The following is a 22,362-nucleotide window of genomic DNA, read 5'->3' on the forward strand; positions in this document are numbered from 1 at the left end:
AATTTCATTAGTGAGTAGTTATGCTGTGGGACAATGTTACAGAATAACACCCAACTCAAATGTAAATCCATTTTGGATGACTGGTATAACTGCTCTCCCGATCCTTGGAGCAGAGAATGTGAAGAGGGCTCCATACTCTTTCAGGGTGTTTTTTTTGTTTTTGTTTTTGTTTTTTAATCCCAGAAACCAACAACAGGATAAGTTTTTAAATAAATGAATGCAAAGAATGTTTTCTAAAGTAAAAAGAAAAAAGAGCCAAATGACAAAACGAACTGCTAATGAAGAGTGAAGGCCACTGAAGTTCAGAAGTTTGTGAATATGAAGATGGAATTTCCAAGAAAAACCAGTTAGAATGGAGAGGCTGGTCCTTAGCAGTGGTTGCATGTACACCAGGAGCTCTGGGCTATTTGTCAGCTTGAATGCAAGAGGAAAAAGCAGAAGGATGAGACAGGAGCTGCACATCACATCCTGCAATTGATCATGCCCTCTGTCCCTGTGTCCTCCACGTCCCTTGCCAGCCACCTGACATTGGCGGCCACCTCCCAGAGCTGAGTGGAGCTGGGCTCTGAGGCCCTGCCGGACTGCTCTGCGCCAGAGGCAAATACTTTATCTTTGCTAGAAACACCATAAAAGAGCATGCTTCCTTCCTTGGTCTCCACCCTGTTCCTTCCAAATTAACTTTATGAAGTTTCTAGAAATGGTGAACAGCTCAAAACCACAATTTCTTTGGCTACTAATGAGTGCCTGGCAATCTGCTGAGATTTTTTTTTTTTAAGTAAGGGGATAGGCACAACTCGAAACAGTCTATTTTTTCCTGCGGCATATTTATAATTATGCCTTATTCCAAATACTTTCCAGGGTTTTTCCACTATCTTCAAAACTTTTTAAACCTCTCTTATAGGTGGGTTTTCAGTCTTTTCAGTCAGTTTTCAAGGGGGCCAGAAATGAGTTAGAGAAGGCTGTTACTGCAACAGGTTCCCAGACCAGAATCAGGGCATCCACCAGAGTAGCCCAACAGACAGTGGGAAACATTCCTTGAGTGTCAACCCTAATATAAAAGAACATGCTTTCATAAAATTGTACCTGAAAGCATCTTGTGATCTCCACCCAGTAAGCCAACAGATGGCCTCCTTTGGTGCCAGGTCGCAAGACAGAGCTTCCAGGGGCTCAGGCCTCTCTGTTCCTCCTCTCTTCTTAGAAGCACACAAACAGCACCAGTTCCCTCCTAAGCCACAGGGACTCCTGTGAGGGCAGTCCCATCCCTGGCCAGAGGCACTCACAGTCACATTCTCAGGGCCACTGACCATCTCGACAATACCGACGGGCCAGCACTGCCTCCTTCACCTCCAACCCCCATTCTCTAATTCCACATTCTTGCTGACTCTGAAACTGAGGTGGCTGAAAAGACGACCAAAGCCTAGGATGGGACTTGGGATATCAGAGTACAAAAGGAAGGGTGAACCACCATACTCTGATACACAGACCTCCTCGCCATGTTCTTTGATCGCTTTCAAAGTCACCTCGTGAGATAGGCTAGACTTAGCTATGTGACGAGTGAGCTGTGTGTAATCATAAGTCACTTCCTTTACATGGGCCACAACTAAGAACAGCTATGAAATAAGAGGGTGGGGATAGAGGCCTGTACTAGATGATTTTCTGTGTCCTCCAGTACTGAGTACTCTGACACCCATCTTACAGCGCTAGCTGGCTTTACTGGGGGCTGCAAGTTGGATGCACACTTAATGTTGGAGCAGAAGAATAAGCTTCTGCATATAAATGTTCCCAACAATAGTTTTTGAAGTAGCTGTCAGTGATTCAGAAGAAAGAGCAACCATCCTCTTACAGATATTACTGATGTTATCTATAAAACCAAATCACAATCCCACGCATTTGCAGGGTGAGACGTGACTTGTAGTCTTTATAATCAATTGCCTAAACAGGATCCTAGAAAGAATTCAACAGACAGAAAAGAATATACCTTTGGCCTCACTCCTTTAAATTTCTTCCTCTTGTAACAGTGAAAATTAACTCCCTACTGTAAAGAGATGGATCAACTGAGACTCTTGTCAGCAGAGCAGATATATGCATTCAACTACCAAGATTTCCTATCCATTCTTACGAAAGCTCCCTACACCTCATAGACAATAGGGTAAATAACAATTCCTCCTGGCATCTAAACAAGCTCAGCCCACTGTGTGGTGGCGACCCAATGTTGGTCACTCTTAGGAAACAAAAGATTCATGGCGCTGCTCTGCACGAAAGGTCAACCAAGTAGTTTCTGGCATCCTCCTGCCATGTGACTTCAGGGTTGTTCAAAGGTGCCCTTTCCTAAATGTGTTATCAGTTTTTCATAAGGGATGGTTGCAGAGGGATGGCAGATTATGAAAATTATTCAGACATTTGTGGATAAAGTAACCCTGACACTTTCGTTACCTTGTCAATAACAGTCCCAAAGAAAATACCCTCCACAATTCCTATTCAATAAACCCATCGTCCTCCCAAATACAAAGAGTCTGTACTAAACAGGATGGCTAATTAGTCAGATGCTACATTTTTCAAACAGACAGGCACTATAAAAAAATCTTCACCTAGAATCTCAGCATGACTCAGTGGGATGCTTTTGAGATCAACAAGGACAATCCTCATCCTTTTGAAACTGAGAAGGAGGCCCCGAAAGAATGTGTCAAAGCCGTGCAGCTAATCAGGCCGTTCCACTCCCTGCTTCAGTTCTTTTTTCATTCACTACACCATGTGACTTCCCAACCTGCCAAGCCTCTCATAGAAGATGTTAGAAATAGATCTGAAAAATACTTCTTAGTTCAAAGGTTTCATGGTTTTTAAGAAAATGCAAGAATCTTCCATTCTCTGTCAGGAAATATTGATTTGTGACTAGAAACATTTGCTTTCATGGATATGCTTAGGCCAGGAGGATTTGAAATGTAAAGATATTAAAGAAAAAAAATCTTTCCTTCAATGCTACATTAAACGTTTAAGCATTTGCCAGAAGGGTAGTTGGAAGAAATAGCTATATTCAAATCAAGGCTCAAGAACTTCATATTTCAAATATATGAAGGTTTCAGAATACAACCTTTCTACAATTTATAGACAGCAAGATACTAAAAGCAATGCATAAGGTGGAACTCTCCTGCCTTCTCCCTACCCCCTCAAAACAAACAGTGATTTCTATCATTTCCAGATGGTTCTACCATCACTACGTAAACATAAGGGAGAAAAACTCACCAGAAATGATGCTAAAAATAATAAGTCTGGACTTTCCTTAAACTTTTAGTACCTCTTAAAAAACAATTATAGTCAAGCACTGAAAACAAGAAGCTTTCTCCTCATGTTCTTTTTAGTGTTACTTAGCACATATTAACTTATACAAAATTATTACCATTAGTGAGAAATGAACTAAAAGAAAAGTAAATTCTCTTCTGTTTCCAGCAGCCCTAGATGATAATGACTGTCTAGAGCACTGAAATATATTTGTAGAATGTTGGATTTTCTCTTTTTAAGGGAAAAATTATAGCAGTGATTGCAAAGTTCTTTCAAATTTATAAAGCTACCTCTTTGACAAAATGTTGAAAACAAAAGAGCACACCCAAAGCACAGGCAATAAAAGTAAAAACAAGCAAGTGGGACTACATCAAACTAAAAAGCCCACCAGGGAACTGCAAATCAAAACCACAATAAATATCACCTCCCACCCTAATAGAAGCATCTTTTCTTTTTTTCTTTTTCTTTTTTGAATGTGGTCTTGCTCTGCCACCCAGACTGCAATGCAGTGGTATGACTGATTATAGCTCATTGCAGCCTTGAACTCCTAGGCTTAAGTGCTCCTGCTTCAGCCTCCTGAGCAGCTGGGACCACAGGCATACGCACAGACTATAGATACCGGCACCGGGACGCCTTTTCATGTGTTTATTGGCCATTTGTATATCTTCTTTGCAGAAATGTCTTTTGCTCATTTTTGAATTGAATTTTTGGTTGTCATTTAGTTTTAAAGTTCTTTATATATTCTGGATATTAATCCCTTATCAAATAAATGATTTACAAATATTTTCTCCCATTCTGTGGGCTTTTTACTCTGTTAATAGTGTCTTTTAATGCACAAATTTTTAAAAGTTTCATGAAATCCAATTTATCTATTTTTTTCTTTTCGCTCCATAATTTTGGAGTCATGTCCAAGAAATCACTGTTAAATCCAGTGCTGTGAAAATTTGCTCTATGTTTTCTTCTAAGAGTTTTATAGTTTTAGGTCTTACATTTAGGTTATGGATCCATTTTGAGTTATTTTTGGTATACTAGATTAGGGTCCAACTTCTATCTTCTGCATGTGGACATCTAGTTTCTTCAGCACCATTTCTTGAAAAGACTATCTTTTCGCCCACTGCATGGTCTTGGCACCCTTATTGAATCCCTACATTGTTTTTTTATAAATAAAATCCAATTCTGTCACATTCCTGCCATCAATAATGCCCCTCCCATACCACCAACTGGTAATCAACTCCTAAACACCTCTCCTTGCCCTCATGGTCACTGCCTTATAAAGTTCTTATCTTTTCTACTCTAGAATATACTCCTAATCTTCAGTCCCTGTACCTCTATGATCCAGCAGACTTTTACAAAATACAAATGAGATCATATCCTTCCCTGCTTAAAATTTCTCACTGTCCCCAAAATAAATTCTTTAGCAAGGCTTATAAAATCTGACCCTAATGACCTATGTAGCCTTATCACCCTCGGTTGTCTCTCAAACTACCATGATATTCCTTCTCTCCCTTCTTTCCTCCCTCCTTGTCGTGGTGGTAAGGTCCTACCTGTTCTTTTAAAATACAGATTAAAATTGAACTCTTCTATGACCCCAACCCTAAGGCCCTGCATTATTCATCTTCAGAGATCCTGCTATACCTTGTATAGCACATACCACATTTGTTGCATCTGTGCTGTGTTAAAATTTTCTATTAGCATCTTTCTTCTCCATATAAAAATGGTGAACTCTTTGAGGGCAAAGAGTGTGTATTTCTTATATTTGTGCCTTCAGTACCCCAACACAGGGCCTAGGATACAGAAAAGGCATAGGCAATAATCTGTTAGATAAATGAAGGAAACAATAAATGAATGGGAAAAACAGATCAACTCTGGGTTATCACAAGAGTAGGGGTAGAAGATACTGGCCTCCTGCCTCTTCCCCATCTACTGAGAGCAAGTCTGCCTGCTCCATCCCAGCTTCCTTCTCTCTTGCAGCTCATAAAGTCCCATTTGTCTGCTTTCTTGGCTGTGTCACATTCCCAGTCTGATATGGCAATCAGCCAGCTCTAAGTGTGAAGGGGTTAGGAAGGATGAGGGAAGGGGTGGTGACTTCCCGCGCACCCTGCCAAACTCTGTTCCAACATTTCTTAATAGTTCTTTGGCATTTCCACTATAAGATGGCACGCTGAGCACGCGTTGCAACCTCCCATTCCTGGCCCAGATCCTCAGAAATAATGAAAAGATTTTATTATAATAAAAATCCAGAACTGGATTTATCCAGAAGAAAAGAAGTGGTGGACTAGCAACTCTGAGGACCCTCTGGGAGCACAGGCTTAAAGAAGGAAATCGCTGCCCAAAAATGATTCTCAAAAATGAAAGATATGATGGTAACAGATACCAGGAGCAGAAGGAGGGCCCAGTGGGATACGCTGGGTCCCTGCAATTGGAGTAACTAAGCCAGTGTCCACATCTACCTGGAATGCTCAGCAGCTGTGGCCCCTGGGTCTGAGAGCCTCAGCAGAGTCCAGAGGGACTGACGACACCCAGGAAGATCAGGGAGCCTCCAAGCCCAGAAGATCAGCCACTGGCATACCCACCTGGCAGGTTCCTCCAGGTATGGCCCTGTCTCACTTTAGAAGCACTGTCTGTGATACACTTAGCAGTAAAAGAGCATTCTTGATCAGATTAACAGAACATCAACACCAAAAATGAGCTTTCAGCTAGGAATCACCAAACACCTGAAGAACGGTAATACCAAGAAAGCAAGTCGCCATATTCAACAAACTGAAGACCTTACAATGGAGGACAAGAAATAAAACAGGCAACTCAGAGCTTTAAAATATATATAATCTATATTCTCAGAAAGATTTAAGAGTATATTATGTCCATGAAAAAAGAATCAGCTAGATATCTTAGAAATTAAAAAGCTGGATTGTTAAAATAAAAATTCAACAGCTAGGGCAAATAGCAGAATGGGCACAAGTGAAAAATAAATTAAAACAGGAAGACTGAGTTAAGGAATTCTTTCAGAAAGCAGCCCAAAAGGACAAAGAGATGGAAAGTATGAAAGAAAAATTAAGAAACACGGCAGCAATTCTAGAAGCCCCAGTATTCATGCAGTAAGAATTCCATAAGGAGAGAACAAAGGGACAAAGCATAGAGACTACTCAAAGAAAGGAACAAAGGAGAATCATTTCTGAAAACTTAAGAAATTCATGAGTCTTTAAAAATTCTATAAGAACAGAGCATCACAAATAAAAAAAGACCTATGTCCTAGTAAAATTCCTGACTTCCCCCAGCCCTAAAATCTCAAATACTTCCAGAGCAAAAGAAAACTAAAGAAAAATAGGTTATCTTGTAAGGAAGTAAGAATCAGATTGACTTCAGGTCTTTAACAGACAACGCTGAATGCCAAACAATAGATTTGCCTATTCTATCATACAATAACTAAAAGGTGGAAACAACCCAAATGTCCCTCAATAGATGAATGGAGAAACACAATGTGCTACATACACACAATGGAATATTCGGCCTTAAAAAGGAATAAAATTCTGATACATGCTAGAACACCGATGAACCTTGAAAACATTAAGTGAAATAAGCCAGATACAAAAGGACAAATATTGTTTGATTCCACAAGGGACCAAGAATAGGCAAATTCATAGAGACAGAAAGTAGGACAGAGTTTACAAGGACCTGGGTAGAGATGGACATGGGGAGTTATTATTTAATGGGGACATAGTCTGTTTGGGATGATGAAAAAGTTCCAGAAATGGATAGTGGCAATAGGTGCACAAAAATCTGAATATGCTTATATCGCTGTTTTGTACATTTTAAAATCGTTAAAATGGTAAATTTTATGTTATATATACATTTTACAATTATAAAATTTTAAAAAGTAGGAAATCTAAATAGACTAATTAGAAAAAATTGAAAGGATAGTCAAAGATCTGCCTTTAAAACAGGTAAGATTACCCAGATGGTTTTACAGACAAAAATCTACCTAGATCTGACAAAGGATTAATATCTAGAATATATAGATAATTCCTATAAATCAATAAGGGATAACTCAATAGACAAACAGGCAAAGGATATAAACAGATACTTTGCAGAGGAAATGTAAATGGCGAATCATTAATGGGAAAAAATACTAATCTCACTAGTTACCAGGGAAATGAAAATTAAAGGAACTAGATACCATTTTTCATCCATCAGATAAATAAAAATGAAAAATGACAATATCAAGTGTTGTTGAGGCTATAGAGAAATGAGCATTCACATACTGTACAGACGGTACTATAGGTACATAAAGCTTCCTTGAAGGGCAAATGGACAGCAGTTATTAAAATTTTAAATATATATAATCCTATGATCCAGAATCTACCCTAGAGAAATACCTGCATATGTGCAAAAGGGGATATATTTTATAAATTAGAAACAAACAATCTAGTGCTTGCAAAATGGATAATCTGTGGTATGTTATTCTACGGAATGGTATGCAGCAATTAAATAGAATGTGGAAAAACATCTCTGAAATACGTTGCTAGGTTGAAAACAAAAAGCAAGTTTCAAAATGAAACATATGGTATGAAACCATTTATTTATAAAACAAAACAAAGCAAAACAAAATCATTAACTGAAACTATAGATTTATGCAAATGCACAGATAGAAGTCTGGGGAAATATCCATTTAATGGAGTTCTACCTCCAGGGAGAACAACGGAATTTGAGGTATAGCTCAAACTTAAGGGAACTTAAGTTTCATCTGTATATGTGACTTTTTTAAACAAAAGAAAATGTATATATGTATTACTTGTATAACTGAAAATAAAGAAACTTAAGAAAAAAGAAGCCCGTAGCAGTGAGGCCTTATCAGGAAGGCAGAGTGGAAAATTATGGCTGCTGCTAAGTAGTAGCCCCTTCGTTTCTTCTTTACTGCAAGGAAGGTTGTTAGGATTTGTCAACGGTGATTGTCTCTGTGTTCTCAGTATTCTCCCCGCTGCCATTTCTAATACAAAAGTCACTGAATTCACCATCCCTCAACATCCTTTAAAATCCTAATCTTCCTTCTCTCTAAGCGTTTGGCTTTCCTTCCATTGGATCCAAATCTGGGACTAAAACTCAATGGTACCAGGAAGGCGTGCCAGGAGTGGTAGCACACGCCTGTAGTCCCAGCTACTAGTTACATTCATTATACCTTGAAGGAAATTAGCAACTTCTCCATACTGTCTTTGCCTGGTCATGGCTCTCCATGGAAATAAGAAGTTGAAAACCCTAGAAAAACACTAAGGACACAAGATATGGATATAGAACAACCTGCTCTATCCCTAAAACAGACATCAACTCAACTTAATAAACATTCACTGAACATTCAGGCTAAGGCAGGAGGATTGCTTAAGCCCAGGAGTTTGAGATCAGCCTGGGTGATACAATGAGACCCTGTTTCTTAAAAAAAAAAAAAAAAAAAAAAAAGTAGGAAGAAAATAAGGTTAGAGAGAAAGTCATCTTTTTGTCATATCTGAAGTTTTAGTGGCTCATTGTATTTTTCTAAAGAATGTCACAGCAATATATGCCATCCCACATGTTCTTTGTACCAATGTGACTCTGACACTCCTCCCATTAGGGGGTGAGGGAAGACTACTACGCTCCTTCTTCTCGAATCTTAGCAGCCTTATGATTACAGCAGAAGTGATGCCATGTGATTTCCAAGCCCAGTTCTCTTGGGATGCTCATTCCTGGAACCCAGTCACCTTACCATGAGGAAGTCCAAGCAGCCCACAGAGGACAAGAAAGGAGCCCCGCCCACAGCCTGGCTGAGCTGCCACCTGACAGCAAGCACGAACCTGCCAGCCACGATTGAGCAAAGGTCCCCTCTTGAGCTGTCTCAGCTGACGCAAGCTATTTCTACTGAGCCAGGCCAAATTATGTGAGCAAAATAATTATCGTTTTAAGCTGCTAAGTTTTGTGGTGGTTTGTTACTAGGAAATAGATAACTAGAACAGTTTTCCTCACAAATGCAGAGTTGCTCATATACACAACTGCAACTGTCTTTAGAAGACATGGTAAGGGACATTGTAGGGGTAATGCCTGCATCAGATCAGGTAACACCCGGGGTCCCTTCATACAGTAAGATTCTACAATGAACGTGCTGAGCTAAATGCATAAGCACTTCCTAGAACCATCTTTTCTTAAGGGAAAAGCATTTTTCTCCAGTGTCATTTTACCTTTCAGAAAGCTGCCGGATCTGTGGAATTCCCATATACTTGTGGAAGTGCTCTAGGACATTCATTACACCCTGAAGGAGATTAGCAACTTCTCCATACTGCCTTCGCCTGGTCATGGCTCTGCAAGGAAATAACAAGTTGAAAGACCTAGAAAAACACTAAGGACACAAGATAAAGATATGGAACAACCTACTCTACTTCTAACACAGACATTAACTCAATTTAATAAGCATTCACTGAGCACTGAATATGTATGGCGCTGTGCACTAGGGGAAAAAAATAAGACCTGGTCCAAATCCACAAGGTGACATCATTTAGTACAGACCTAACTAATACCAAGCAGGATGAACTACATTCTATACAGAAGTACAAGTTGTGTGCTATGGGGGCTCCAAACGAATGTGTGAGTGATGAATTCTCATTGGGTTGGGGGAGGGGAATCTGGGAAGACTTTATGGAGTTAGGTGGGGCATTATAGGATTAGCAGGCTTTTGGCAGAGAACAGGGGTAGGGATGCTACCATCTGAGGATTACAGCATTTGGGCAAACCAAACACATCTTTCTAGGGCATTTACATGCATTTACATGTTAACTCAAATCTGTAGGCTTTAAGGCAATGATAAGCCACTCTGTCAGAGATGTCTACTTGCCCTGGTGCTAAGGCAAATGAAGCTTAAATAAAAGGATGCTGACAAAATCAACAGTTATAGGGAGGAAGTACAAACTATTAGATCTAAATTTTTCATTAGGGTTGGGCTTTTAGATTAAATTTATAATTTACTGTTTTCCTTAAGAGGCATTGAAAAAGACAGGGTCAAGTTCAAGCTAAGGTGTTACGTTATTACCATGACCTGGTCTGACAGTTTGGTGGACAACACTGAGCACCTGGGGCAGGAACACAGGAGACTGCTCTTCTGGTCTCCCGCTGGCCACTGCTCACAGGAGAACGGATGCCCTGGAGCTCAGGCAACACCCAGGAGAGCCCAGGAGGGAGCCTGCCTGCTCCTCTGCTTCCCTTCAATGCGTTCTCCCCTCTCTTCTCCCCCAAGACTTTGGATACTGTTTCTCGGTTTCCTTGGAGATGCTCTTACTCTGTCCACACATGGAATTACACTGAGGCTGGGGCAGGGGCAATCCCCAGCCTGAGACAGATCACAGACGTGAACCGGAATGGCAGAATCTTGTTGCAAAGGAAGCTTTGGATCGCTGCTTTGTGATAAATAACCAGCTCTTCCTTTTAACACTATTTCTAACATTCTCACGTCTCATTCCCTCTGTAAGCCAAAAAGGAAACTACTGCCTTTGAAAAATGGGTTAAAAAAAAAAAAGTGGGTTGAACGACAAATTAAAGATGTTTCCATGTGGTCTCTTCAATGACACTGCAACTCAGCCCAGCACAAGCACGAAGACTTGCCAAGGCAGAGGCCACAGGGAGTGATTATGGGCCCGAATCACCTTGTCTGCCTTAATGGTATAGATGTACTATGTGAAATGGTCCATATTCTTGGAGTCATTCTCATAGGCTTTCTGGGTCTCCCTCAGACTCACCTGCACCTCACTTCAAAGCTTCAGGTGTCTGTTAAGTTCTGAACACCAGAGGGCACAAAGCAAAAATGGTACAGAACACTCAAGGTCAGTTTGCAGAAAGTGGGGCAGGATGGTGAGACTTCTCTGGCTGAGAAGTGTATAAACCTATGACGCCATTTTCTTTATATGACACATTTCTTGTGGACTCAAAGGAGAAAAGTTTACATTGCTTACTCCAGGGAATCCACGCCGCCTGCCAACATGTGCAGGTGGTTCAGTGTTGTGATTGAGGTGGTCAGGTGGCGTTTGGCGTGATCTAACTGCTTAATGTCACGGGTGATTTCTTTCACCTAAATATAGAAAAACCACAGGAGAGAAAGGAAGAGGTTAAGAAAGATGTAAATGCTTCTGCAAGTAGCACCATAAGAAACTAATGCAAATGAAACAAGGAAAAAAATCTCAGGTTAGCCCTTGGCGAAAATACAAACATTCTCATAATACAAAATCAAAATAATTTCCAATCAGCCCATTTAAATTGAATTTGGCATTTCTTCAGATTCTATGCAGGGTTACAAAACCCTCAGTGGTGAGAATGAAATGAATGTTATTTTTACCCCGAATAGAATGATCCAAATAGCAATTTGCTATTGAGCATATAGGATACAGGAGTCAACTAAAGCACATTTTTCTCTTGAATAAGGTCAGAAAAGAATGTCCTGTGACACTGGAGCTACTGGGTTCAGTACAAAATGGATATTATTCAGCTAACTGAATGGAAATTGTCTTTATTAACGGAACTAAGGTTTATGGCCTGGGTCTCCAGCAAAGACTCTCTCTCAAATCTCAAGAAGACTAAAATGTAACCAGCTATAACATAAGCATAACAGGTAATGTCATAGGTGGAGAGTAGCAGGCTTCAGGGAGTGAGAAGGCAATCTGGGAAGTAAAGTTCTGAGTGCTGTTCCACCACATCCAAGAGAGAGGAACCCTGTATCTGGGAATGCAAGTATATTTCAGTCACTAGAAAAGTATACTCAACAAAGAAGTTGGAAAAATTCTCCAATTTAACACCTAAGTCAAATCTTCCACTAATCTGAGTCCATGTTGACTAGAAACTTTCTTAATAGCGATTTGGTTCCCCAGGTTCTGTGATACCTGGAAGGAAGAGAGAGCCCTGGATGCCAGGCACAAACATTCTAGTCACTGGATAGATATACCTTCCATTAAAGTGAAAAATTTGGTAGTGCATTAAGTTCATGTGACCTGATTTTTCCAAGTTTGAGCACCCTGGGTGAACTCATGAAGATTATAGCCTGCCCAGTTCAATTCCATACCCACAAGCCTGTAAAACTGGCCTGGATCTTAGCAGAAAAAAAGTGTCTTTGGCTGGGCACAGTGGCTCATGCCTGTAATCTCAGCACTTTGGGAGACCGAGGCAGGAGGATCACTTGAGCCCAGAAGTTTGAGACCAGCCTGGGCAACACAGTGAGACCCTATATCTAAAAAAAAAAAAAAAAGAAAAAAAAATTAGCTGGGCTTGGTGGCATGCACCTATAGTCCCAGCTACTTGGGAGGCTCAGGCAGGAGGATCACTTGAGCCCAGGAGTGCCAGGCTGCAGTAAGCTATGATTATATCATTGCACTTTAGCCTGGGAGACAGAACAAGACCCTGTCTCAAAAAAAAGAAAGGCTCTTTCACTGGAACTTCACCATGAAGCCTGTCTTCCCTCTATAACCCTCAAACTACCTCTATTACCATCGTATGTTTTTTAGAAAAAGGTTAAGACCCCCTTCCACCACTTCACTGAATAACTGAAGTGGGGGCAAAAAAAGATCAGGAGTGGCATAATAAACCAGATATAGGAGCTTGGCCCTATAATCTGATCACTCGCTTCCAACACTGAAATCATCACCCTATTTCCTACAAAAAACCTCTGTGTTTCTTTCTGGGTTCCTTAGTTTCAGTCCTAACATCAGGAGTCTTTAACCACTGTGTTCAAAGTCACAGTCATCTATGACTATTGTCCTTCCCTGCAGTCAGTAAATCCTAAATATTCTTCCGCTGCCTCATGTCAGGAATCTATCCCTTCCTTTCCATCCATCACTGCTCTGCACCCGACCTGGCCGGTCTCTTTATTCCCAGAATCTGCCAACACTCCCCATCCCTTATCCTGTGATACTCTAGACACACTGAACTACTTGTTTTTCCCTAAACAAAACTTTTAATTGAAGGGAACACAACAGGTCACACTTACACAAGACCACTCTACAAAACAATGCCCAGAGTTAATTATCTCAGTTGTCACCCATGGGCATTCAAAAAAGGGCAGAACAGGAAACGGTAGGAGTCAGATCTAGGGCTGAATCCCAGCTCTACCACTTACCAACTCCATGTCCCTAGGACAAATTTCTTAGCCTTGCTGAGTCTCAGCTTCCTCATCTATAAAACTGGTAATCATAAAAATAATAATGACAACAAAACCTAGTTCCTAAGGTTGGCATGAGGCTATCTAAACAAGTTAGATCACTTGTATAAAGGAACTGGCATGGTGCTTGGCACTTAAGAGGTCAATAAATAGCAGCTCTCCCCTTGCTCCTACTTCTTCTTCCCTTTAGCAAAGCACTGTCTAGGAAATCAAACTGCTTTAAAATAAGACATCTAATAACTTTAGAAGCAGCTTACTCAAATTGTCACCATACCCCCCTTGGATGGAAGAGGGAGCATAGTCCAGAACAGCAGATTATAATCGTAAGGATATCGATGCATAAGAAACCCAAGTGCAATAAACTCTAGCAAAAGCAGCATCTGACAGTGTCACCTGACAATTGTACTTCAAGGGCCCCTGGGTGCAGTGCATCCTTGGGGAAGGGCCACAAACCCAAGTCCCTAATTCCATGCTCGGTGCCCTTCAGTCACTTAATTCTCACAGCAACCCTGTGAAGTAGATGTTATCATTCTTATTTTATAATTGAAGAAACCGGAATTCACAGATAATTTAGAGACACTACATTACTTAGTCAGAATTTGAACCCAGGAGCCAGCACTTCCTAGTGCCTCCCATGGAGTACGAGGGGGTGGATGCTGCATTCCTGGTCTACAGAGGGGCCTTTTGAGTATATCACTGGGGGACACAAATTTGTAGAGGGAAAACTTAAAACTACACACATGGATCATGGGCAGGAGACATCCCACCTCCCAGACCCAGGGCCAGTTTCATTGTGTGCTACCAAGTCACACATCGTATATCTTAACTGAGAAATACATGATATAAACAAATGCTAGAGAAAGAAATCCAAAATGACTAGGAAACTATTTTGGGGGAAGGAGAAAAAGAAAACTTTTCCTATTTAAAAAACAGGGCTGCAAATGTAGGGCAGCAGGGATGGTGAGTCACTACCGTCTAGCAGCAACCCCTGAATCAATCTGGAATGTGCTCACAGGTGCAAGTTTCAGAGATGTGGACGACTGGTTGGCAAGAAGTGGGAGAAAAAAACCCACTAATTAGAATGACTGGATGAGAAGCTAACTTCCTCTTTTGCTGTAAAAGAGTTAGGAAGAAACCTAAACTCACCATCTGCTCTGATTTTTCTGCTTTGTCTTTGATATCTTTGATTTTGCCGAAGAGTTGCTGAATAGCTTTTTGAGCCTCCTCAAGTGCCTAGAATAAGAGAAATAAATGAAAAACAAAAAGCAATTCAAGATAGCACCAGTCACTACACTGTAATCAATTCCAGTAGCAAAAGAAAATTACCATAAAGCTCTCTTGATTCATTGTACTTACGCCAACTACTTCTTTGTAGTAGTAGAAACATAAGAGAGTCCAGCATTTGGACACAGGCAAATACTCGGGACTCTCACCAATCTGCATCATAAAGTTTTAATTTAAAAACTAAATGATACTCCTCTATCTCAGTGATTGCTACACACGTTATTGATGACAACAAATAAACAGGGCATGCACATCTGAATTTGGAAATTTCTGAAGCTCTGAATTTGCAAATTCCAGAAGATTGTACTCTCAAAAAAAAAAAAAAAATCAAAAATCAGGGCTGTGCATAAGGACTCCATAACTATGACAAATCTTAAAGACATTTATAGTACCTCATTTAGAAACCAATGAAATGAGGCTAGAAAGGAATACTTAAAGTTAACAGTGAGCCAAATGTTTCCACTAAAATAAAAACCTACTAAGATAGATGCTACACATTAAAAGTATTACAACTCATAGTATCTTCTGCAACCAGAGGAAGCGACATGAGAGGAGCTGTGAGGGTGCTTGCCAGCCACACACGTGTGGAACATATGTCCTTTACTATGCAGTGACGGAAGACTACCTATAGCCACACTGCTACTCAGAATACCTGGGGCAGTTATGGCTCCACCCACATTAGTCAGCATTTCCTTAACTCGCTCCCTCAATCATTCAACAGGTATTTACTGAAGCCCTCCCATTATCAGGCATTATTCTAAGCACTGGGAATCCAATGGTAGACAAGACAGGTCTCTCTCTCTGTGTCCTCAAGGAACTTACTACTTTGAGAAGTGGGGGGAGGAGATCCTAGAAAAGCAACAAATAAAGAAACAAGAAAATTCCTGAGTGAGACAGGCGTGGTGAAGGAATTATGCAGAGTGATGACAATAAGGGAGGCAGTGGTTACAGAAGATCTCCTGAAACACAGCATATGAACTGGCACCTGCAGGATGAGGAAAAGTCAGGATGTCCAGATCTGGAGTAAGAGATTTTCAAGCAGAGAGAACAGCAATGCAATGACTTTGATACAGAAAAGACCTTGGTGTTTTGGAGGACCAAAAAGAAAGACAGCAGATGGTAGTGTAGTATCGCAGTGGGAAGTGTTATAAAAAAAAAAAGCTGGAGAGGGAGGCAGGAGCCAGAGCATGGAGGGCCTCAAAGGCCTGGTACAAGCATGGGGATTCTGGTCTCAGTGCAATGAGAAGCCAGTGAAGGGCTTTAAACAAGGGACTGGCATATAGTTTGCACACATAAAACACTTCCCTGGCTACTTTGCGTCAAGGGGGCCGTATAGAGACAGGAGTGAAAGCAGGAGAGAAAGATCTGTTAAAAAGCTGCTGCAGGCCTGGCATGGCTCACACCTGTAACCCTAGCACTCAGGGAGGCTGAGGCAGGAGGATTGCTTGAGGCTAGGAGTTCGAGACCAGCCTGAGCAACTCAGTGAGACACTGTCTCTACAAAAAATTATTAAAAAAAAAAAAAAAAGAAGAAGAAGAAACTGCTGTTGCATGTATATAGGTGAGAGATGGTGGAGGTCTACCACCACCAGGTAGCCAGTGGTGACGGGAAGGAGTGGAGCGATTCGGGATTTATAGGAAGGTATAACCCACAGGACTCACTGACGGGCTGCATGTGGGTAATGAGAGAGAGAGAAGAATCAAAGATTACTCCTAGGTTTGGGTTTGAAAAGTCAGTGACTGGTTCCATTTACGAGGTTGGGAAGAGAAAGGAGAAGGACGAGACTGACAGGCAGGTGTGCGTGGTGGTTATGGTAGCAGTGAGGCTGGAAATCAAGAGTTGTGTTTGCAATTTATTAAGGATGCACAGCCTGCGCTATGGTTTGAATGTGTCCCCCAAAGTTCATGTGTTGGAAACTTAATCCCAAATGCAATAGTGTTAACAGGTGGGGCCTTTAAGAGGTGATTAGGTCATGAGGGCTTTGGCCTCATGAATAGATTAATGGCATTACCTGTGGAGTTGGTTTCTGATAAAAGAATTAGTTTGGCCCCCTTTCTCAAGCATGTGTGTGCTTTCTTGCCCTTCCACCTTCTGCCATGGGATGACATAGCAAGAAGATCTTTGTGAGATGTGGGCCCCTCGACCTTGGACTTCCCAGCCACCAGAACTGTAAGAAATAAATCTCTTTTCTTTATAAATTAGTCTGTGCTATTCTGTTATAGCAACACCAAACTATAGCTATTGCTAGAACAAATACCTGAAAATGTGGCTTTAGAGCTGGGTAATGGGTAGAGGCTGGAACAGTCTCAAAGCGAATGCTGGAAAAAGCCTGTGTTGCTATGAATGGAGCAGTAAGGGTGATTCTGGCGAGGGCTCAGCAGAAAAGGAGAAATGCAGGGAAAGTCTGGAACTTCTTAGAGATTACTTAGTGGTTGTGACAAGAATGTTGGTAGAAGTACAGACAGTAAGGGCAATTCGGATGAGGTCTCAGAGAGAAATGAGGAACAGGGTATTCGAAACTAGAGTAAAAAAGCCATCCTTGTTATTAATACAAACTGGCAAAGAGCTTGGCTGACTTGTGCCCACGCCCTAGGGCTTTATGGAAGGTGAATTTAAGAGTGGTAAACTAGGATGTCTGGTGGAAGACATTTCTACGCAAAATACTGAAGGAGCTGCATGGCTACTTTTAAGTACAAATAGTAAGATGTGAGCAGGGAGAAATTATTTAAAGGAATTTATAATTAAAAGGAAAGCAGAATGGAATGATTTGGAAAATGTGCAGGCTGGCCGTATAAGGAGTGAAAAGGCATGTGTAGGAGAGCAATCCAAGGGTGTGGCCAAGCAACCACTTGCTAAAGAGATTAGTAGGAGGAGAATGGAGCCAGGAGCTATTCATCAAGAACATGGGGAGAAAGATCCCAAAGGCATTTTGGACATCCTGGAGGCTGCCCTTCCCATTACAGGGCCAGAGCAGGGCCTTGGGGGCAAGGTTTCCAGAGAAGTGCCCTCAGGGCTACCACCTGGTGACTCTGCTGCCCTGAATGCAGCACTCCTTGGCTGACCTAGCCATGGTTCCAGTAGGCCTGGGTGTGACTCTGGTTGCTGCTCCAGAGGGCATGAGCACAAGTCTTGGTGGCATTCACATGGTGCTAACTCTGTAGACATACAGAATGCAAAAGCTTCGGGGCCATGGTAGCCTCCATTTAGATTTCAAAAATAGCCTGAGAGCCCAGCCAGACTTGTCATAGGGGCAGAGCCATTGTACAGAGCCCCTACTAGGGAAGTGCCTAGGGAAGTCATGGGTACGAGGCCAGCTCATACACCCCAGAACCGTAGGACTATCAGCCTATAACTCCAGCCCAGGAGAGCTGCACGCATTCAACTCAATCCATGAGAATGCTGAGTAAACTGAGCCCAGCAAAGCCATAGGGGTGGGGCTGCCTGAGGACTTGGAGGCCCGACCCCTCCTCCTGCGAGCCCAGGATGCAGGGTATGGAGTCAAAGATTATCCTCCAACTTTAAGACTTAATGTTGTTTTCCCTGTTGAGTTTTGGATTTACCTGAGTCCTGTTACTTCTTTTATCTTGCCTATTTCCCCCTTTTAGAATGGGAATGTCTATCCTATGCCTGTTCCACCATTGTATTTTGGAAGTAAATGAAGTACATATAGTCAGTGCTCCACATCCACAGATTTAACCAACCATGGATTGAAAATAATTGAAAAAGAAAACAATACAAAATAATACAAATTTTAAAAAAACAGTATAACAACTATTTACATAGCATTTACATTGTATTAGGTATTACAAGCAATCTAGAAATGATTTAAAGTATATAAGAAGATGTAGGATGTATATAGGTTTTATGCAAATTCTATACCATTTTATATAGGGGAATTGAACATTAGCAGATTTTGGTATTTGAGAGGGGTCCCACAACCAATACCCTGCAGATACCAAGGGAGGACTGTAACTTGTTTAATTTCACAGGCTCACAGCTGGAGGGGAATTTGTCTCAGGATGAATCATGCCTTGAGGCTCACCCATTTCTGATTTAGATGAGACTTTGGACTTCTGAGTTGATGCTGGAACAAGTTAAGACCTTGAGGCTATTAAGATGGAAAGAATGTATGACATGGGTTTGGGTGCCAGGGGTGGAATGCTATGGTTTAAATAGGTCCCCCAAAGCTCGTGTGTTGGAAACTTAATCCCCAATGCAAGTGTTGACAGGTGTGACCTTTAAAAGGTGATTAGATCACAAGGGCAGAGCTTCATTCATGGCAATGTGGCAGAAATGGGTCTCTTTATTGCTCTTCCACCTTCTACCAGAGGATGATGCATCAAGAAGGCCCTTGCCAGATGGGAGTCCCTTGACCTTGGACTTCCCAGCCTCCAGAACTATGAGAAATAAATCTCTTTTCTTTATAAATTACTCAGTCTGTGGTATTCTGTTGTAGCAACACAAAATGGACTAAGATAGACTATTTGATATCAAGTGGAGATATCAAGTTGGACATAAAAGTCTGGCAGAGAGGTGAGAGCTAGGGGTTTAAATTTAGAAGCCATCACTTCAGAGATGATATTTAAGTCTGTAAGACAGGAAGAAGTCAACTAGGGAGAAAGAACAGAGAAGAGAAGATGGCTCAGGGCTAAGCTCTCAGGCACTCCAATATTCAGATGCCTAGAAGAAAAGAAGGAAGAAGCAAAGATACAGAGAAAGGTCACTGGTGACATGAGAGAAAACTAGGGACTATGGCATCACAGAAGACAAAGTGTTTGAAGGACAAGGAAGAGGGCAATTATTCCTTCTGTTGTTGAAAATTCATGTAAGATTAAGACAAAACTGCCACTGATTTTGACAACAGGGAACTCACTGACAACCTTGACAAAAACAGTTTCAGGGGAGTTGAGGGAATGGAAGTGGACAGTGATGACACGATAAGGTGGAGGCAGTGACACACAGAGCAGGGGCTTGCAAATGATGCCCGTGGGCTGCATCCAGCCTGCCACCTGTTTTAGTAAATAATGTTTTTTGGAACACAGCCAAACCCATTTGTTTTAGCATTGTCTATGGTGACTTTCACCATACAATGGCAGAGATGAATAGTTGCAACAGAGACCATATGGTCCACAAAGACTAAAATATTTACTATCTGGCCCTTCAAAGAAAGCTGGCTGACCTTGGTATAGATTATTTTTTCAAGAAGTTTTTGCTATGAGAAGACAAGAATAAAGGGACAATAGATGAGGTAAAGGGAAGAATTTTTAAAGGTGAGAAATGAACACATCTGTTGTGAGAATGATTCAGCAGAAAAAGAGAAACTGATAGGGAAGGTAACAGAATAATCACAAAAGAAAAGAATTTTTTTATAATGTTCTTGAATTGTTTAGTGTGTAAATATTAACAGGGTTTCAAGTATCCTGTAGAGATGTGGTTCCCCAGCCCCCAGGGCTGTGGATCAGTACCAGCCTGTGGCCTGTTAGGAACAGGGCTGCACAGCAGGAGGTGAGCCAGCCAAGCTTCATCTGTATTCACAGCTGCTCCCCATCACCCGCATCACTGCATAAGCTCCACCTCCTGTCAGATCAGCGGTGGCAGCCTTAGATTCTCACAGGAGGGCGAAACCTACTGTAAACTGCACGTGAGGGATCTAGGCTGTGCGCTCCTTATGAGAATCTAATGCCTGATGATCTGAGGTGGAGCTGAGGAGCTGCTACAAATACAGATTATCATTACCGAGAGGTTTGACTGCACAATAGATGTAATGTACTTGAATCATCCCAAAACCATTTCTCCCCTTCCCTGCCCCTCGTCCGTTCATGGAGAAATAGTTTTCCATGAAACTCTGGTGCCAAAAAGGTTGGGGACTGCTGCTTTAGAGTGTGGACCAAGGGTATGAATGGCATTTTTATATCTCCTATAGCTAAAGCAATCATTCATCCTGGTTTAGCCGGGAAAGGCCTAGTTCATGACTCAGTATAAGTATTAATAGCTCTCTTTCACCCTCAAAAGTGACTCCAGTGATAAATGATATGGTTACCTTACCTACGACATCTAACCAAACCTAGAGCACAATTAGAACTTGAAAAATATTTGCCCCTTGATTAAAAGTACCATGGGGCACGTATAAGAGTGGCAGTGTTGAGACTATTGCTCTGAATGAGGTGTGCTGACACCCGCTGTTTCCTCTAACTTCAGGCACAATTATAAACAGTGGTTCAAAATCACAGCTTCATGCTTTATATAACTATTACCTATTTAGCTTATATGGAGCCTAATATCCAAGATGCTATATGGGGTCAATAAATTCTAAACCCACTGGAGCCTTCTAAAAAATGTTGGGTCATGGTATTAATACAAAATGCACTACAGACAGCTCTGCGGCAACTGACCACTAGAAAGGACAGGTCTTTCTGGGGATGCCTGCATGAAATTCTGTGATAGTGCAGGTCATGTCATGTTACAGTGATGTGCTGTGCTAATGGGATTATAACCACCATCTTCTAGCCAAACACCCTAAAACATATGAGATTCAGCTAGGAAAAGCAAAACGGGCCACACTGTGTGCTTAGATCTCAAGTCTGAAGCAGTGTGTATGATCCTGTCTCAGAGAAAGGGTTCCTATCCCTATTTCTCCCTTATTCTTAATCTGGCACCCTACCAGAACTGTCTCTGCTGAAGGTGCCACTTTTTTCTTCCAGCAAACAAGAATCACACAATCTTACATTTCAGTCTTCAAGAAAGATAAACTGTCTGCCAGATTTTTTTTTTTTTCCCAGCTGGAATACTTTAGCTTATTATAATAATGTACTAAAGTTGGGGAAATTTAATATAATTTATTTTCCAGAGTCAAAAAGGTTCCTCTGAAGTATTTGCTCTATCAAGCAAGTCCCTTCTCAACACACACCCAAATATTTGACATCTAACCTCTGATAATCAATTATACAGAAAGAAGAGTGTTTTGTAATCGGAAGAATCGTGAGACCTACAAAAGGTTAAGATTTTATTCTTTAAAAATACTAAAATACTTTTACTACCTGGCTAATCAGAAAATGTGCTGAAAGAAAGATTCTGGCACTGTCCCTAGACACTCTTTAAAATAAAATGTGGCTACTTTTCCATTCCAAGCTGTATGTGGATTAAAAACAGAACTAATCACCCCAAAATGTCTGTTTTCAATCTACCCTTACTGGAGTTTCTGAATTGAGCACGGGAGAGTGGCTACAGCTTGCGTTTGAGGATGTTATTACAAAGCAGTTACTGTGGTGGTCCTCTTTAATAACTCAGGTTCTGTGATCAGGAGAGGCAAAGCAACCCACTGAGCTAGCCGAGAAGACTCAGCAAAGCCAATTACAAAATCTGTGTATTTCTGTGCATCATTAACTGTAATTGTTACTCTTAATTTTCTTTGCCTCCTGAAGCAGATTCTGAACAGGCTCTCAAAGCCACACTAGATCATGTGTGCGGAAGATAAGCAGTATGGAACCCGGCACAGACACTGCTATTTTCTCCTTTCCTATTTTTCTCTTTGTTTTTTGCAGAACTGTTGCCTGTCACCTGTGCAGATAGAGAGGCTCTGATTCAATGGAAATGCCTTAAGAAATAAGCATCTCCTTTGGCTCCTAGATGCATCTAATTTTGCAGTTTGC

The 22,362-nt window shown here is 41.3% G+C and overlaps 1 protein-coding gene across 3 annotated transcripts in view; it reads right to left on the bottom strand.

The window, feature by feature from the left end:
• VPS53 (VPS53 subunit of GARP complex) overlaps positions 1-22,362 on the bottom strand; it is a 137,544-nt gene that overhangs the window by 84,903 nt on the left and 30,279 nt on the right. For 2 of the 3 annotated variants that reach the window (XM_069483508.1, XM_069483506.1), the window contains exons 5-7: positions 14,576-14,662; positions 11,238-11,353; positions 9,477-9,596 (exon numbers count right to left, since the gene is read on the bottom strand). In XM_069483508.1, coding sequence (XP_069339609.1) covers positions 9,477-9,596; positions 11,238-11,353; positions 14,576-14,662 — 323 coding nt within the window. The remainder of the gene's footprint in view (positions 1-9,476; positions 9,597-11,237; positions 11,354-14,575; positions 14,663-22,362) is intronic. The other variant, XM_069483507.1, reaches the window with a different exon arrangement.

Source organism: Eulemur rufifrons, chromosome 9 (assembly GCF_041146395.1).
Source record: "Eulemur rufifrons isolate Redbay chromosome 9, OSU_ERuf_1, whole genome shotgun sequence".
Classification (NCBI taxonomy): domain Eukaryota; kingdom Metazoa; phylum Chordata; class Mammalia; order Primates; family Lemuridae; genus Eulemur; species Eulemur rufifrons.